This window comes from Oxyura jamaicensis, chromosome 2 (genome assembly GCF_011077185.1).
Source record: "Oxyura jamaicensis isolate SHBP4307 breed ruddy duck chromosome 2, BPBGC_Ojam_1.0, whole genome shotgun sequence".
NCBI classification, from domain to species: Eukaryota; Metazoa; Chordata; class Aves; order Anseriformes; family Anatidae; genus Oxyura; species Oxyura jamaicensis.
In genome coordinates this window covers 91664441-91684055 of record NC_048894.1, presented here as the reverse complement: position 1 = coordinate 91684055, position 19615 = coordinate 91664441, and the positions used below count along the sequence as shown (strand labels likewise).

The window sequence follows — 19615 nt, the reverse complement described above, 5'->3', positions numbered from 1 at the left end:
AAAATGTGTGATTTAATTTTAGGGATTAATCAGGGTGACAGCACTAGTACAGGTTGCTCAGAGAGGCTTTGGAGACTCCCTCCTTGGAGATATTCAGAAGCTGACAGGAAAACCTGTTCTAGGTGGCCCTGCTTTATCAGGGGGTTGGACCAAATGGCCTCCAGGGGTCCCCTCCAACCTCAGCTGTTCTGCAATTCTGTAATTTATGTCAAAAAGTAAAGTTGTGAAGGAGCAGCTTAACTTCTGTTTTATTAACATTCTAATTTTTAAACAAGTTAGTGAGGTTTTAAGGGCAGAAAACAAGCCTTGTTCTCATTAAATCATTCTCTATATTTGCTTCAAATACGTTATTAACTAAGTAATAAAAACTAAAGCTAGATGTTTGGTTTGCCTGTTTTGGAAGAAGCTCTTGATATGCCAGGAGCCTTTTCCTTATTGTGAGATGCTTCTGCTGCTGCTTTTCAACTCAGTGGAATTCAGAAGACTATTTTAATTCTCTGGTCTCCAGAACTTCTAGAAAACTGCAGAACTGAAATTAGGGGAGGAGACTTAGCAATCATTTTTTAGTTATATAATAGTGGAGGATGTACCCTGCATTTAAGAGCTGTGGTATTTCATGCCACCAAAAAATATTTGCTATTGCCCAGCTCAGTGGTTTTGAAACAGGTAAATGACTTCCAGGGCAGAAATGTATGCGCGTGTGTGCTGGTAATGCCGCTGCAAGTACCACTCTCAGCCAGGAGCAGCTAATCACAGGCTGGTACTGGCATTTGTTGGTAGTTCATTACTCTCTGCCAATGCAGACAATCGAACGGTAACCTGAATGTTAACTTCTCTCCCACCATGAAGCTGCTGCTGTCATGAGCTGACCCTTTTTCCATAGCTACTTTTGTGTTTGGTACAGCAGAGCCCAAAAGTGATTGTACAAAAACAAAAGACAGGAACAAACTAAGCTAAGACAATATTGTCACTTGTTAATGTGACTAATTGTTCCAGCACAGCATATAATTCTAAAATTTGCTTCAGAAACATAAATACTGGGTAAAAAGAGCATTAATGTTAACTTCATCCAGTCCCCCTGCCAATCAACTCAATTTGAGGTGAGACAAATTTTCATTATTACAAGCCACTGTAATTAAATCTCATAAATTATCATCTCAGAAACACTGAGTTAAAATAGCTCCCATGAGGAAAGGTCAGATTACTCAAATATTTTCAAAACCTACAAATACTTCCTTTTTTGCCTTATAATCAAGAGCTTTTGCAATAGGAAATCAGACATTCAACCAGTAGGAATCGCGTTGTAGCTGTCATTAAAACCATGATGTGAGTATACAGTGCTTCAGGAATTCCCTTTCATTGGGCAACACCAGATGAGTATGACACTTCTTTAATTTCAGTTATTGTCTTGAGACATGTGCTTGTCTGTAGTGACAGCACGCTGCTGATGCAGAAACATTACAACTTAATCAACACTACTGCGTTCCTTCCTGGAACAAAGGAGGAAATGCGCTTCAATGGCAAGAAAATCAACATGTACTTGTATCCCTACTAAGTGTCATTCAGGCCACATTTTGTGGTGTGAAGCAGTTCCTGCCTTCAGTTCATCTTCTCTTCATTACTTGACTTAGCGCTATTCTGCCCTTTTTACCGGGAAAAGAAATGCAAGCGGTTCCCTTGTGTAGACATCTAAACCAGATTCTTTCCTCCCAAAACTATAGCTGAGGCACTAATGCCTTGGGTAACTGATGGGTAGTTACAGCACTTCTGGATATGAAAGATCTGTGTTCAAATCTCTTCTCTATGCTGTCCTTTGAACTTAGAGTTCCTGTGATCTAGTAGAGCAGCCTAACAATTGTCATCTTCCTTGCAGAAGTTGTGCCACTATGAAATGATTGAACTAGTGAGCATGCAGCTTTCTTGTCTGATAATCACAATGCTCACCTGAGAAGGGGAAGGTCTTGTTCCAAGTACATAGTTAGTGCTGAAATATAATCAGCTGAGATTGAAACTGTGGAAGAAACTGAATTTTGGATCTCTCCCATCCCAGAGAAGCACTCCTTTCATGCTGTTAAGTATTTAAAAATGAACGAACAGCAAAAACGGGGAGGCCTCTATTTCTGCCTGGTTCAGTGCATGCTTTATCGCTGTCTTATGTGTCTCCACAGAAACTCCTCACCCATGCAGCCCAGTGAGGCCTGGGCTACGTTTGTGGCAGCCTTGACAGTTTTGATGATGTGACAGCTGCAGAGCTTGCTTTTATCTTTCAATTGGCAACTCAGAGTTGTGTGGAAGTGACCCTTTGGTATCAGGTGCATGCTTCCTTTTATCTGCCTTTGGGTATGAATGGCTTAGTTTTCTATCTCAGATCATATTTCTAATTTTTATTTTATTTTTTTTCCTCTAGATGCATCTTCTGTGTTTTGCTTGCACATTTCATATTAAAGGTATTTAGGAGCTTTCTCTTGCCATTTAGAAGTCTTTTGTAACTAAAATACATTAAAATGAGTCCTCAGCCTAATATTATCACATTTTTGCCTGTTATTTTTTGCAATAGCTCTCAAAATATTTCATTTTTTTCTTCCTATGTCCACATCTTCATTTTACCTCCACTTATCCCATACACAAATGTACCTCAGAACTAGTGAGTTTAAATCTTGTTCTGTCCTAGTCAATTCTGCAAGGCATGTGGGAATTATTTAGGTGAAAGATACTAAACATGATAGAGCTGCTGCTGCCCTAGCTTTACTGGGAGACCAAAGCCCTGTTGAGATGCAGTATTTTTTTTTTCTGTTTAGGAAATAAAAAGTAGGGATGTCCTTGCTGCAAAAGCAACTTCAGCACTCTTTTCAGGAGTAAGAACTAAAATATATTTCAAGAAGCAGTAACAAAAAACTTCATGAGGGAGAAGGTTGGTAGTACAGCCTATCGTTGAAAGCAACCTAGAGGCTGGAAAAGCTAATTCAACACTGGGACGTGCTTCCTGGGTGCTGGGATGCAATGAGGCATTCCTTAATCTTCCACCGTAGGTTTTATTGTCAAGAGATGGCTCTGTTGCTGTATCTGTATGGAAAAAGCTGTTAACTTCTACACATTTCCAGGTCTGTATGCACATCTTGTTCATATAGTTCCAGGCTCGGACTCACGACCCAGTGCATCGCAGCTCTGTGCCCTGGGTCCCCAAGCCAAGAACCAAGAGATAAGTGTAGGCCTGAGCAGAGTGGGGATGCAGGCCGCAGAATTACACATACCATTAAGGATGCCAAAAACTTGCACTGCCAAAAACTCTAGTTTCACAGGAGAAGGAAGTAAACATGAAAGAATTACCAGTGCCCTAGAAAGGAGAGGTGGGAGAAATGCTCTATGCAGCAGCAGCTCGCAGCCAGCCCCTGTCATTCACTGGTGTGAAGAGAGAACTTGATCAGCAGCAGCAAGGGAGGAGCTGAATGGCTCAAGCAGTATTTCAGGGCAGGATGGGAGAAATCCTTTTTAATTAGGCAAATTGTAATGCTCCTCCCAGCTGCTGGCCTGTTTACTTGACCCGTGAAAGGTGCTCTTGAGCAGCCTTGTCACTGAATGCTGCAGGGAATCGGGAAATACGATGGGCCTTAACAACACCATGCTCAGTACCCAAGTTTGTTCTTTTGTTGTTCACTTTCTTTCACAAATTATCCGATCTTAAAATCAGTATGGGAAAATATGAGAGAGAAAAAAAAAAAACAGTTTCGTCCTGTAGCAAGAGTCCAAATTCTGTCTTTCCTATGCTGTGTGAGAAGTACTCCAGGAGCAGCTTTGATTAAAAAACAACAAACAAAAAAAGGGTTTGTAGAAATCCTGCATGCTGTACTAATTACACAGTCTGGATCCATCTAATCACGTGAAGAATCGTCATCCCTGACAACGAAAGTGCTAATGTACTGGCTAATATTGGCAGTATTGCACAGTTGTTACACTCTTTCCCAATGAGCACTGGGACCTTAAGCGTGATGATATGAAACCTTTAATCATTAATGAAAACAAGCAATTTGTCTATGACCTTAGTTTGACAATCCATAAAATAGTGTTTCTCAAATGACAAATTAGCAACTCGGTTACAAAGAACAAAGTTTAAACAACACAACAGTTGTATGCACAAAGCTACCACGTCTCTTTTAAATCAGGAAAAAAATTTATTTATAAAAACGTCTCATTTAATTTACTGTCAAGTCTCTAGCTGAATACAGTGGTTTAGAACACTAACGGCCCATGCTTTTATACAGATTAGCCAAAGCATGAACATCGATGAAAATTAATCCCCCAAAATAACTTTCCTTTATGTTATGACCCACAACAGTGTTAAAACTGGAACAGTAAAATGAGAGCAACACAAGAGTTAGGAAGCACAGTTGCTTAAAGAGTAAAAGAAGTGTTTTCTTTTGATGTCTCAGAATAATAAGAAAGTTAGAAATGGCAGAAACTCCTCTGTAGATTAGTCCATAGAAAGCATTGTCTCATGGGGCTTTGGGAAAGTCCTGTCTGGTGGCTAATGCACTAGGGCATGATGAGATACATTACAGAGCCCCCAGGCCAGTAACTTCTGAAGACAGCCTAAAATGTAGGAACAAAAACGAGGAGAAGAAAACAAAAAAAAGGCAAAAAAAAAAAAAAGAAAAAAAATCTTCTCACTATTAAAAAAATAACACTTGAGTACAACCATCATAGCACAGCATTTCAATGCAGGCAAGTTTTCTCACACAGGTTGTGTGTGTTTTTTTTTTTTTTTTTTTTTTTTTCTTAAATTTTTATTATTGAAAAAGTTTTAAAATAGTCCAAAACAATTTTACAGCAGGTTTCTAGAGCTGTCAAATCACTGAGGTACCTTGACATTATTTCCAGTTTTTCCTTCATTATATACAAACCAACAAAAAAAAAAAGAACAAAACAACAACAACAAAAAGAAAAAACAAACCAAACCAAAAAAAAAGAAGAAAAAAAAAAAGAGAAAAAGCCACAACTAAAACAACCAAAAACCCCACTTGGATAAGTGCAAACTGTAACAACGGCAACTCTACAAATGGTTACAGACAAAACTTAGTGCAAAGGTACTAAGGTGAAGAAAAGCCCACAGAATACAGAAAATGACACAAAATGCTGAAATAGTACTTAGCCCTATACAATAATAATAACACACTTTGAGATACCATGTTTTAAAAAGTATTGCATTTGCATTGTGTTTTTAGTTTATATTAAAATGCACTGAATACAGTTCAATTGTTAAAGCTTTGTGTCCAAGGAGTGCAAAGTGAATGGACATGGCGGGCTAATGGGATCCTGGATTTGGAAGTGGTGAGGAAAACAATATTGCAAGACTGAATTATGCAGCAGAAATTAAAAAGAAGGTGGATGGACAAACAGAAAATGCAGTTAAAAACTAGTTCCAACAGCTAGCAACCAGCCATTACATCGCCCAGCGCTCTTCAGTTCGGCTGCAATTAGGTGTCTGGTTTTAATTAATCTGGACATAATGAAGTGCTAGCGAAGGGATGTTATCTATCCAGGCAGCAACCTCAGCATGGCGTTTGACGGGCGCTAGATTTTATTCATAACCAAAACGCAGTCTGAATGAGTAATTAGCGGTGAGCTAAACTGAGCTTTATTTTGTACAGAAACCTAGGGGTTTCCGGCCGGTTCATTCTGGCTGAGCAAAGTCTGCGTGCCCCTAAAAGTCCTGGGGGTTCCTCCCCTGGGCTTCGGCAGGAGGCCACGCTGGGGCTGGATGGGGCCTGGCTGGGGAGTTCGCTGAAGGGCAGCGTGGGGCGGGGGGGGGTCTGTATCAACGGGCTTGTTCCTGCTCCCAAGCAGGCACAGAAATGAGTACTATGTTGGCAACTTTGCAGGGTAAAATGTCAGAGTGCCAAAAAACAACAACAACAAAAAAAGGAGCCTGTTCTCCCTCCCTAAAGTGGAGCGGTCAAAATTACGGTTTCCTGCCCCACAGAAAATTGTGGTGCCCTCAGAAGAGCGCAGTGGCAGGGCCCAGGCACCTGACACAGATATATTTTATTTCTCATTGTCTTCCAGTCCTCTTAATCCAAGAGCTTTCCTCAGCCCACAGCGGGTACTGCCTGGCCCCTGCTAGCGGGCAGGCCTCGGGGTGGCGCGGGGCTGTTGGAACTAGTTGCTGCCGGGCGCCTGGGTGTTAGTGGTGATGGAAGACGGACCGAGCTGGCAAGAGTGAACACTAGCAACTGAACAGAAAATGAGAGATGCCATATTGTTTCCTTGATAGCTAGGATCTACCACCGACTCTTGGTAGAGCTGGCAGAGCTTGCATTGTGTCTCATCCCTTCAATATGGAGCAAACTTCTGGCGGTCAGATTTCTTAACCCCGCTCGTCGAAGGAATTTTGGCAGTGTAAGCGGACAAACTCCCCGTGGCCCCCGCGGCGGCCGCGGCATTTAGTGCCAGGAGTGGGACAGTTTTCATGCCAAGCAGACTGGAGACAGGAACGGCATAGTGGGTGGTTGGCAGAGTTGGTAGGGGAGGGGGGGTACTGACGGTAACGGCGGAGGCGGCCGCCAGCACGGCCATGGAGGTGGGGGTGGAGGTAGGGGTGGCAGACTGAGAGAGGTTCATGTTGAGGTCAACAGGGGTCGTGACGGAAGCGGTCTGGGTGCTGACTTTAGCCATCTCTAAGCTGCAAACGAAGAGAGGAAGAGGAACAAACAGGTTGGGAGGGTCCAGCCAGGGCGGTGGGGCCGGGAGGGAGGGAGGGAGGGAGGGGACGGAGGGACGGGGAGGGGAGAGCCAACACGAACGGGCGGGGGTTAGATCGGTGGACGAGGGGGACGGGCGAGTGGGAGGGAGAGGGGGGAAGAGAGAGAAAAAAAGGGAAAATGAGGGTCAAAGGAGGAACATGTTATGTGTTAAAGAAGAGAAATAACAAAAGGGTTTTTCATGACTCGGTGGTGAAAACATTACTGAGACTCTAAAGTTCTTTCCAAAAATAAAGAAATAAATAAAAGGAGGTTGGGGGAGGGGAGGGGTTTGCTAGTTTATTTTACGTATGGAAAAAGAAATCTAAGGAATGCGGGTAATGGCAAAAAGATGGAAAAAACGAAACTGAAAAGAAAACTTAAAAGAACTATGAAGTTTACTCCCCAGCACTGATGTGGTGAATTTTGCTTTTCAAAGTCTACGGTTATTTGGAGAGGGGGGACGCGGGGGGTTTTGGTAATTTTTTTCAATTTGTCAATTTTGTGACGAAATGGTACCCTTCATCATTTTGTTAGGATGAGAGGCTGTTAAGCAATGGTTTGTTGTTCCCATCTAAGGCGTCAAGTTTTTGCTTTAGTTTCACAAAGTTAGTCTCTCATTTAATTCACTGTGAGGTCAGTGTGCATTTTTCATATAAAACAAACCTGATTAGCCAGTGTGTTCACTTAGATTTGTACTTTCCCCAGACTCTCTTGTTTTTTTTTAATAACACAGTAAAATATTTATGCAATCGAATTGTAAGGAAATTAGAACAAAGGAAGACTGGAAAACACCCCGGCTTCCACAGCAGTGGTATCCCTTCTGAGCTTGTAACAGCGAGTACAGTTAACATGACCATTGGCTGACAGACAAGGCATTAATTACATCAGTACAACATAAACATCATCACATGGACCCAGAGAGCACAAGGTAATTCAGAGTGACCCAACCTCTTAATCCAAGGAAGTGAAGGGCTCCTTGGAGGATGCAAGTATCAAACCACATTGATTCTACCGTAAGTCCACCCATCGGCAGGCCAGGTGAATTTGGCCCATGCACTTAGGCTTTTCTCGACATTTTTACACATTAAGATGTACTAATTCCAATGGCATGTTTTGCTTTGTTGCATTCAGATAGCAGTATTTACCTAGTTAAATCCTTATTTGGACAAACACGTGTTTGTTGCATCATGTGCGCAGTGCTTTGGGTCAGCAAACAATCTGGTAAGTGCCACTTCCAGCGTGCATTTTGCACGTGGGCAGCTAGGGAGGTGTCAGAGCCTAGCTTGTAAATGGGACTGCGGGATAACACATCTTCACCAGCTACACTTATACCTGCATTAATTCCGAGTTTCTTTGTTTTCATTTTTCAGAAAAGGAACTACTAACTTGTCAAGCTCCCGGTCCTTTTCTGGAGGTGAGCATGAGGGAGCATCGCCCTGGAGCATCGCTCCCTGCTCCCACAGCAACAGCAGAGGGAGCCAGCCGCCACCCAGCTGCACAGAGGACCTGCCTAGCAGGGGACTCGCCACTTATCAAAGTCAAATCGGGACTGGGAGAATCTTTCCAGCCACGGGGCTGTGCTGGGTCGCTTGTGTAGCTCCCATAAGCGCTATGGGCTGAAGGCAGCCGGGTTGTGCAGGGTCAGGAGCAGGGGTAGCCCAGCTCCTCGCAAAAGGACGGGGAGGGAGGAGTGGTCGCCCTACTCGGGGCACAGGAGAACCTCGCTTTTTCTCATCTCAGACTTATGTGCAGCTGTGAGAGAAACAGCCCCTGGTCTCTTTACGGCCAGCAGAAGGTAAAGACCAGAAGGCCTGCCCCTTTGTGTGATGGCCAGCACACAAGCAATAAAAATGAACGCTAGAGAGGGGTGATGATGTTGGAGTAAAGCTGCCCAAAGCAGTGCTGCTAAAGGTGAGGTTAAATAATAACCTGAAGCTGATCTGAGCTGGGGAGAGGAGAGTGAAGGAGAGGGAAAGGCTTGAGCATCAAGCGCCTCTCGTACCCTCAAAAGAAAAAGGGTTTTTGTGATACTAGTTTCACCGGTACATTTGCTCGGATGTTGGAAGGTGCAACGCTGTCTCTAACGGGCTGGGGGGGAGGAGGGCAAATGTGTGACATGCAGAACCGCTTGTAGAACATAAAACTTTGGTTTTCCTGCTCTCAGTTCCATGATGTTTGTTTATCTGCCCCATGGATGAGCTGCTCCTTCTCTAACCTCAACAGCAGAATCACTCTGTGCGGGGAGCACAACCTCCTCGCACTGTTACAGTGCTGCTTGCAATCTACTCGCACAGGGGGGCTTACATCAGGAATGCTTGTTTCTGTCACTGAAATGGTGAATCCAGCTCCAGCATACATCCATGCAGGAGTTGTGTGGTGACACCTTAGCTGTTTTTAAAAAACTCAGTTTATACAGTTGGATTTTTTCGTATTTCTAACCCAGTTTTATTTTGGGAGGGAGGCATATGGAAAGATCACGCAGGACTCGGTGTTTCATTGATTCCAATTTTGCCTACCTCGCATTAGAAACAATTCCTGTGGATATGGCAGGAATTTTAGTCTGAGCACTGAGTGTGTTGTCCTGCACCCAGGGGCTCAGTACTGGTGTTGGTGGCAGCCACCCAAACTCCCTCCCTGGTGTACTTGCCCAGGTACAACTGAAGGGCTAATTCGACCCTGCTTCACCTTCATTAGTGGTGGTAACAGATGAGGTGAAAGTACATCCCGTTGGCTTTCAGCTGTCCTGCGACAGCAGCAGTTTCCCAAATCACTTGTACACGTGACAAAATTGAATACGGAAGCTGATGAGCAGACTTCAAACAGAATTTCACGATGCCAATTTTCTGCTGCCACGTTAAAGAAACTAACTCACGAATACATACATTGGAGGCCACATCCTGCATTGCCCGACTAGCGTACAGAAGAAACAAAGCTTGAGTTTGCCTTTGTCGGTTCTGTTCTGTGAATGCATCTTTCATCAAAATGGAAGTGAAAAGCATCTTCAGGGAACTGCTCTTCAACAAGTAGAAAGTGCTGCTGGCTACAGGTCATTTACACTCCAAAGTCAAATATTACATAGGGAACCTAAGCTGTGGTTCATTCTTAATAAAAGCTAGAAGATGTAATTGGATAATGAAAATCCAGTTACTACAATGGACACCAGTTAAGAGACAGAAGTTTTTACAGGAAAAAAGACATTTCTACTGCAAACAAACTGGGACAAATTCTACTAATACAGAGGTCAACCCTTGGATAATCAACACAGAACCAAAACAGTACTTCAGAAAGATTTAAATCTCTGTCTTGATATTGCATCAATATCTTTATATATCTGTAATTTAGAGTATGTAATCTTATGTACATATTAACACCAGATTGCTATAAAATTCCTAAAACAACCTGATAAATTACTATATAGATGGCAACTTTAGTTGGAGAATAGCCTAAGGGTGCACACAGTTAGAGGAATACGCCCAGTAATCCCATGCTGCTGTGAGACATTGATTTATGCAGAAATACTGGCCCTGGAAACCAGATCTATGATAATGTCAGATCTTGGGGGGAAGAATAAAAAGAAGCATCCACCTTACCCTGAACGCTTGTATGGCTTGTATTTATTAATTTTTTATATATTTATTTTGACATCCCAGGCTGTATCTTGGCACTGCGCTTTGCCTAGGCGCTGTGCTCAGCTCTCCCCCAGCGCTTTTTTTTTCAGGCCAAGACCTTAAAAGCGACTGCGCTTATTTGTGCCAGGGTTAGGACCAACAGGTGCTGAAACGGGCTCCCTGCATACGTGTCCCTCTCCAAAACCTGCCCAGCAGGCACGGGGCCTCCCTTGTGCCTGAAAGTCTCAGGTCCTCCTCCGGCACGGCGGCCAACTAGCGCTGCAGCTGCGGTGGCACCCAACTGGGCAGAGAATTTCTCTTGGGAAAAGAGAAATCTGGAGCACTGCAACTTGTGTTAAATGAAAAAGCCACCTTTATGTCCTATGTTGCCTTAGAACTTAATTTATTACACATTACTTTAAGAGTCTTCATTTACAAATGAAGTCACTTTATCTAAATACAGTTTCAACGTATGGTACATAGTAATATATGATGGTTTATTGTAGATGATGGTAACAAACGGCTAGCTAGAAAGTCAACAGGAAGAAAATACTTTGTGGTTTCACAGGGTATAGATAGAACATCCATTGTATATGACTGCTGAGAAGTTTTCTTCTTTGCAAAAGTATGTTAAAAGACCTCATATATATCCCATTCCATCAAAGGCCTTGTTAAGCAGTAATAAACAGAATTGTGAGAGTTCACAGGCTAAAGTGAGTCAAAGAGAGGTTTGTTCACTAGAGTTTCTGTCTCTGGTGAGCAGCTCACTGCAACGCCATTAATAAGTGCATTATTTTATTTGCATGCTTTAGCTGTCTTGAAGATCCTAAATTGTTATCTTCTGAGATCCAGGTGCATGCCATATGGTGTTTGTGCAACTAAAAGTGAAGGGGTCTATTCTCGTCTCGATGTGTGGGGAATCCCTGAACACCAAGAGAAGAACATATCCTTAAGGGTTAAAGGAGGGAACACATTTTTATTTGATTACAGGGCTTACCGAAGTGACTTATATTTAGAATATAAGAATATAAAGAGTATAAAGCAAAAGAGCTGTAGGTTGTTTTAGGATTCTGGAAACACCTTATATTAGGCTTCATGGTGCCACCCCTAAATAAATACACCTTTCCCTAGGAAACTACTATCAAAATGAACCACGAAAAGCAGTATCTTTGTTTGCTGTGAGACAGAGCTGCACACCACCCCTTTCCTGCATCACAACACGTGCAGTCGTGCACTGCAGAGCTGTGGTGGAGAGGAGGTGGGACCACAGGAGCCTGTAGCCCTGCCGTGACTACAGCTCTGCGTATAGATCACGTAACAGCTACCACCTTAACAGCAAACATAGTTAAACACAAAGCTTGATTTGTATCACAGCATTCTGAAAAGGGAAAAAGGAAAAGAAAAGCAAAACAAAACAACAGCCAACCAACCAAACGAAAAAGCAATAAAATACACAGATGCTCCCCATGCCCACAACAGGTTGTTGCCTTGGATGGCCATTTACAAGCATTTTTCTCAGCATAATTGCAAATAAAAGTGGCATCAATGGTAGCATTTTTCTAAGTAATCATACAAAACTTGACAGAGACTTAAGCCGTCTCAATGGCTTAGCTGAACTGCCAGTGTTTTCAGTAATCCTGGCGCTGCGAAGTGGCGAAGCAGATAGTCTCACCCTGTCTCATTAGGGGGTGCTTTTTACAAATTTGTGATGCCGTCTCTGGAAAAAAAATAAATCCTGTGCCTCTTTAGCAACTACATGCCAGTTTAATATCAACTCTGAGTGGCAATTTCCAGCTAGTAAATTAAATCTGTTTTGCAATCTGTTTCACTGTATTTGCCACTTAGAACAGTAAAACAGGTCTGTGAGAACTATTTTATTCTAAAGAAGTTACAGCTGTCATTTTCAATCCACTTGTATTTTAGGTGGATGCAGATGTGAATATTCACGTTTTTTTTTTGAGCTTTTGTTGTTCAAAATGTACCTGGACTTAAGCAGATTAAGCTGCTTTCCACATAAACCAACAGTAAGCACAGCTCCTACTGATGCAGGCTTCACAAGTCGCTAGGAATCGAAGAACTATGCAAAATGGACACTGCAAAGCAACTTTCTGGATGTACCCAGGACAGACATTTGCTGGAGAGCAGACAGAGCAATCTTGCGGAAGCGTTATCACTTACAAAGCCAACTTACCTTGCGTTAATGAGGTACTGTGCTAAGCTGATGTTTGCAGGGGATCCTGTGATTGTAACTTGTCGTTCTGCAGAGCCTTCTGTGGCATTAGCAATCTTGATCTGCGCTCCTGACATCTGCCTGATTTCATTTATCTTACTGCCTTGTCTGCCAATAATGCAGCCTATTAACTGGAGTGGGACAAAGACTGAGATTAGTGCCACAGACACAGGCAAAAATCACTTCACTGCAATTTGTAGCATCGATAAAAGCACGGCTATGGAAGACTCAGTATCAAAGCAAAAGATTTTTGCTGTGCTGTTGGGAAGGAGTAGCGAGCAGGGTCTGTTGGCTCAGTGGCCACGTGCCTCTAAATCGAGTCTTGCTGCTGCCTGGGCAGGTATCAAGCCAGCATCAGCTTATTTAGCCGTCTGCCATGGCAGGAAACGACAGCGTGTTGTAGTGCTGATGTACACAAGGCACAGCCCAGTCTGAGCCTCCATCGAGAGCAGCAGCAAGGCAAGAACAGCAGGGGCAGGCCGGACAGACAGCACGACGCTCCCGCCGTGCCGCTCTGCGCAGCTCCAACGTGTCCTGAGCCTCACGGGGATGCTCACGTGGCTGCTCCTGTGCTATTAAAGCCAGTGGGATTTACAGCTGTGGAAGTGCAGGGAGAAGCAGGTGTAGGAAAAGACTGATTTATTTTTTTTTCTCTGCATTGTGACTGTGTTTCATAACCCTAAAAACCTTTCCTTGTTACAGAACATAAAAAAAAACAACACATATTTCATAAATAAAACTGAGCCTGTGTGTCCCCAGATCCCTATCTGTTTTATCGGTAAAATTGCAGAGGTGTTACCTTCAACTAATAGCTTATTAAAGGTTGTATAAATGCTCTTGGCAGAGTCACAAGCTTTTGGAACTGGCATGCAAGACTTTGCAAACGTTATTTAGCTCTACAAATAAACACTACAGCTTTGGATCCCTTAAAGACAAGGAAGGGGGCTGTTGTTTTCTATGAAGGCACGATGGATGCTAACAAACACAGCAATGCCCAGAACCTGAAGGAAATGGAAACTTTGCCTTGCAGGACTGTTGACACTAGAAAGAAGTGCCAAGACACAGCACAGATGCTGACTGACTTTCCCTCCCACCCTTCCTAACATGTTACTGTTTCTGTTGCTGCAGTACTCGGAGCATCTTGCCAGAAACAGATTCACATTGTCCAGACATTTCAGCAGAAGAAGAACAGGAAAACCACAGACCCTTAAACCCTGCTTCACACTCAGTGACAAACAGAGTGCCGACGTAGCTAGCCAGACAGCCAAAACAGACACAGAGCACGAGAGCATATGCGAGACGGAAAAATGGGGTTTAAGGAAACACGCACAGGATTTCCCAGCCTATTTGCACAGGAGAGCCTCCTTAACTCTTTGTCCTTATCCCAAAGACCCACACTAGCGTGTGACTGCCAGGTGCCAGTGCAAAGCAGCGTCTTTGGTGCCCAGAACATCTTCGGATCCCTCTGATATTTCAATAATGACGTCCTAACTGTGAACAAAAAATGTAGACTGCATGTATTCCCTTGGTCTGTCCAAAGTCTTCAGGCACGTTGTGAGCACACCGTAGTCACCAGCTCTGCGAAGGCACTTGCTGAGTGAGGCAGGAGGCTGCCACTTGGACATGCTCTGCAAGCCGTGGTCTGTGGCCACCTGACTGCAGCTGGTGCATGCAGAGTACTCTTCTCCTGACGCCACACCGTGATGCTGGCGTGCTTGGGCTCTCGCTGGGGTGCTTGTCCCATTACACATTGCTTGCTTATGCTCAAATTAGTGCAGCACCTGAATATTCAAGAGTGGATGGCTTCTGGAAGAAGTTCAAGAGGCTGATTTTCCTCTATAAAGCTTTAATCAGTTAGGTGGTGGACATTTGGTTTCACAGGCTACCACCTGCCCTGCCTTGCTTTGAGGGGAAGCCATCTCAAACTGCATCCAAACCTATCTCTCTGTTTTTAAGACTGACCTTTCTATTTCCATCAGCTGCGCCACCTGTCATTCCGCAGCTGCCCATTTCTCATGATTTCCAGCAGGTTATGTGTCATTCAGTCTCACAAAAGTCCAAAAGCAAGTTTTCCTGGACTGTGCATGCATTCATCCATGTGTTTCACAGACATGGATTCGCTGTTCTTCCAAGCTCAGTAGATGGAGGTAGCAAATGTAGAGGATGGTAAACATCAGAAATCCCATTTTCAAGGACTTTAGGCACTGCATTGTTTGATGTTCACCTGCTTGGTCAATATTCTGTGAGCCTTACTCTCACTTGCAGAAGAATAAATCAAGAGGAAGCCATCAAGAAAACGTGATAAAGCTGGTCCATGTGAGAGAGAAGCCAAGAACGCTATATACTATACCAAACCTACCAGGTACTATACTGTAGCACATACACTTATAAAATTATGTACGTATAATGTATATAATGCATATAATGTACATGTATATACACTACAAGCATATGTATATATACACAAAATACGCATGCATGTATAGGTGTACATATTTTAACTCCCTCAAGGCTTGAGCAGAGGGGCTCAGATCCCATGTGTGCTCAGCTGACGTCCCCTCATTCTCGTACTGTGAGCACCAGGGAAGAAGTGCTCCCCTTTCTCTTGCTCCACACCATGTCTCGTCTGTCTTTCCCTATCTCAGTGTCCTTCATTTCTCATCATGCCAATAACAATAATAATAAAAAATATTCCAACCCTAATGCACGGATTCTGCTCTTTGGCCTTTTTCTAATTTTATTCTGTCCTTCACTAAAATTCTGCTAGTACCAATGTAAACAGGATTGAATAAGGAGTCTCAACTCTTAAAGGGAGGGATGGGAAGGAGATCTACTGTGATTCCCTCTCCCTGAACTCTTGGTGCTAATGGAGTTTCTCCTGACATGCCGTGCCAGCTCAGATTCAGATCTCCCTCTTCCATACTTTTCCCCCCATTATGTTAAATATAAATGCTAAATATATGTCATGTTGCCCAATCACCCCCCGTGCTAAACACACTTTCAGAGCCCAGTAATATGGCTTTCTGCTGGGTGTTTCCTACTGATTAGTTCCTCTGTGTCCATGACACCATCACACTGCAGTACTTCTGTGCAGCACTGGGAGAGACCAGGCTTCTGCTTTTGGGTTTATTATCAAAGTCCAATCCGGTAGGCTTGTCACAGGAGACAGCATTGGGCTTTTTTTTTATATTATTTTTTTATTTTTTATTCTGATAAAAATCAGTTTCCTTTCTTACAATGAATGTAGTGATGGTAAAAAGGGAGGCTGACCATACTCATCCACAGGTGTGTTTTGGTGGTACCCTGCTGCCAGCCCTGAGAACGTCCAGTGGCTTTGGCAAAAGCCAAATTTTTGCATTACTTGAGCAAGCAGGTGCTTGCCATGAAGGAAAGTCTTCAATAGCTTTACATAAAGATGTAATCTTTATGTCCTGGTGCTTCCCCTGCTTTCCTCTCTCACTATGCACACGGGGTTCTTACACTGATTCTTGTGCAGGGAGACTTTTATTTTTTATTTTTTTATTTTTTGTTTTATTTTTTCCTTTTTTGTTTTTCCTCAGAAATGTTAGAAATGTACTCTACAGGGAGCAATAATCTCCTGAGGTATGATTACAGTTCTTTACAGACTTACTGCAGGGCCCTGAAAGAGATGCTTAAATACTCCGTTCCTCTTGGAAAGCACTAATAATTATAATCAACCTCACTCTCCTTGCCAGGATAAAGCAAAATCGGGACTATAATGATTTCACAGGCTTTGCAAGAAGGCGTGCAGAAAACTGAGAACATACACTTTCAGAAACCAGCCTTCTAATTGCTTGCTTTGTAACCCAAATGACCCTGTGGATTTGTGTGCGTTTTGACTTGCTGAGTTCCTGTCCTGTTCTCTGAGACGAGCTGGGAGAAGTTACTTTTGATGCTGAGCAGCACTTCCATTTTTGTTCCAGAAATGGTCTCAGTTTGCTTCTGGTGGACACTAAACTTGTGAAATCTTTCTATTGATTCTTGAGTGTATTGAGACAGATCTACTTGAGGAACCAAATGCATTTTTCTTAGTTTAAGGAGAAACAAAAATCAGGCTATGTGCAAATATAAATACAGCAAAAGTGGAAAAAAAATACTTTTTGATGAAACATCCTCTTAAGCATTCCCAAATGACAGAATCTCATTAATTCTGTATTTCTGCTCTGGGGTTATTTTTCTATGGCATGGAAGGCTCTCAGCAGTAAGGTGAATTTATAGAGGTCGAATCCACAGGTCCCTTGGCTTCAGTGGAAGTGCTTTGACTTCTGGTACCACCAGACCTTTTCCAGTATGTCTTGCACGGACTGTTAGGTCTTGCCCTAATCATTGCCTGGGGCGACCTTGCTTCAAGTCACAGCTGGGGTCGGACACTGCCCTTGAGTCCTCCTTGAGGGCTGACACCGATCCTCACCCTCAGGAGATGGATGAAGTGGGGATCTGCCAGGATGAGTGCTCAGTGTCCCCAGAGACCATTGGTGGAAGAGGTGGCACCACGAGGACCTCCCTGGAGCCAAGGCTGGGTTTCACTGTGGGCTGCTCCCAGAGCACTTTGCATGCACGGGTTCCCCTCGGCCACTTGCAGGGAAGGACTTGTGACTTCATGGGGTTCTCCTAAATGCCTTCTCCAACTTAGATGGATTTGCATTTCTGTTTACATGGAGTATTGACCAGACTTACAGCTTTCTCTAAATGTTTGTGTTTTCTGAGGGTGAAGCTTTCCTGCTACTTGCATCTGCCTCATATATATACATACAAAATATACATAATTTTTAATGAGATGAATGTTTATATATTAATAATGATTTATTCATTTACTCTCCAAGGCTATTTGTGGGGATCAGATCACAAAATGTTATGATGTCTGGTATCTGTGCCCAGACACCGACCAGCCAGCTGCAGCCAGCAGTAACATCCCTCCCGTTCCCTGAAGGGCCTGCCACTGCCACCTCACGTTGTTGTCAGGCTCACGCTGTAAAACACACTTAGACTGGGCAACTTAGGCTGCACCAAAAGGCCAGACAATACCCTGGCAATGAAAAACAGGCAAGGAAGTCATATGTGAATGCTTATGAAAAGGAGTTTAGTGCCACAGGCCCTCCTGCTTTTGAGGATACCCGCAATCAGCTAACCGCCTCTACAGCATGCTCCGTCCTTTGTGTGCTTCACTGCGTTGGGGGTAATTGAACAACTACAGCAATATTTTTTCCCTATTATTCTGTGAGGAGCTACCGGACCTCACTTCGCTTCATGTACTTCCTTAGAAAGACATTTTTGTAAACTATTCTCACCCAAAGCCCACGAGGCTCAGCTCACCACAGCAGCAGAGCAGCCAGCCACCTCAGCGCGGCACCATTCACCCCCCCAGGAGTGTGCCAAAGGAATTAACAAACTAACGCAACTGGCACCAACATTTTCTTAACTTCTACATCCCACAGAATCAATGGGATTGCCTGCTTCAAAAGGCAGAAGAGGGGACTCAGTGGGTACCACAGAGATTTCTTGGCAATATGGGCATTGCCAGCTATCTCTTTTGGGAGGTCAGAGCAACCAAACGGCCTTGTAAGTGGTTTTGATGAGGAAAAGGACATTAGATGAGTATTGAAGTGACATCTAAGATGACATCTAATGTCATCTCCGTTCTCTTTTTGGAGATACCCAGAAGTTATAAGAAAACCTAGAGAGGCAAATCTGAATTCGCTATGTGGAGAAGACTGGGCTCCTAGCATTTGGAAAACAGTTTTCTATAAATGCATATATCTCTTCCCCCATTTTTATTTTTTTTAATATATATATTTAGTAACAAATTAGTTGAAATTATCAGCATAATATATAAAGAAAGCAGCATGACATTGTTACAGTAATAATAGGAAAGAAAATTTATTTAAATACAAAGCTATGCAAATTGCAAATGGCTATTAATTTCCACTTTCTATAGACTATACTAACCTCTGAGATCCTTATTTTCTTTCTATTTGATTTTTCTCCATCAGATTCATACTGAGGCTTTGGCTTTTTGTGTTTATCATTATATTGGTTCTAAAAAAATAAGTGTGACACATGTATAGGCATGCTGCCTTCTCTGGCAACCGCTGAGCGGATTTTTGCAAACCTGCTACTTTTCTCATCTGTGTTGACTTTTGCAGGTGTGAGAGCATACAAGGAGGTGAGGGATTCAGACATCTGTCCAAAACAGGACTGGGAGATGCTTGTTGGGAAAACGAAGTCAAATTACCAGAGCACAACTGCTGCTGCCTCTCCCATCCAAACCACCACAGTAACTCCCTTGCGCTGCCTGTAGTGCCTCTGCAGGCTGTGTCTAAGCCCAACCCCATTCTGGCCTTGATTTTTAATCTTTCTAATCTTCTGTTACAAACAACGCATGGATGCATATTTGCTTTTCAGAGAACAGTGCTGAGCCAGGCTATTTCCTAGATCAGAAATCAACTTCCCCTCTCCCCCCCCCCCCCGCCCCCCACTGCACTACAGTACACAAGGCCAGACGTGTCTACCTCTTTCTCTGGTATGAGCCCTGGAGATCTTAAGTCAGAAGAGTAACCTTGGATTTATGTCACTGATGGCAAGAGCAAAATCTGCCTGAAAGTGAGACTACAGAAACTTGCATTGTAAGGATAAAATACCATGCTCTCATAAAATTCTCAGTGTACAGTAAATTGGGTTATAAAGCAGGTACTGACAAATCAACAGGACATCCTTTAGGTAACAGAAAGATTACAAAATCACTGCACTCATAAAAAAAAAAAAAAAAAAAAAAAAAAGATTAAGTTTACTTCTTCTTTGTTGTTTTGTATTTTTTTCTTACTGTAAATCATTGCCACTGAGTTTAATAGGGCTTACACAATCCTGTAAGTCTCTCTTAAGGAATATAATTGCTATTTGAGATCCCACTCATGCTTGAAAGCTTTTTTTTACTGGAGGGGAAATCTTCCATTTTCCAAGTCACTCATTTGTAATGCAAACTGAAAAATAAAACCCTGTTTGCAATGAAGGGGAATAAAATT

At 43.0% G+C, this 19615-nt stretch overlaps 1 protein-coding gene across 13 annotated transcripts in view; it reads right to left on the bottom strand.

Annotated features, from left to right (window-relative positions):
- Positions 1 to 19615, bottom strand: part of LOC118161812 (poly(rC)-binding protein 3-like) — a 522442-nt gene that overhangs the window by 5755 nt on the left and 497072 nt on the right. For 6 of the 13 annotated variants that reach the window (XM_035317460.1, XM_035317461.1, XM_035317459.1 and 3 more), the window contains 2 exons: positions 12537 to 12706; positions 4773 to 6676 (listed from right to left, as the gene is read on the bottom strand). The exons of 1 other annotated variant lie outside the window; for it this stretch is intronic. In XM_035317460.1, the coding sequence (XP_035173351.1) occupies positions 6328 to 6676; positions 12537 to 12706 (519 nt within the window). In that variant the 3' untranslated portion in view covers positions 4773 to 6327. Of the gene's footprint in view, positions 1 to 3984; positions 4588 to 4772; positions 6677 to 9675; positions 9850 to 10724; positions 11294 to 12536; positions 12707 to 19615 lie in introns of those variants that run through there. 6 more of the 13 variants (XM_035317469.1, XM_035317470.1, XM_035317471.1 and 3 more) reach the window with 5 other exon arrangements.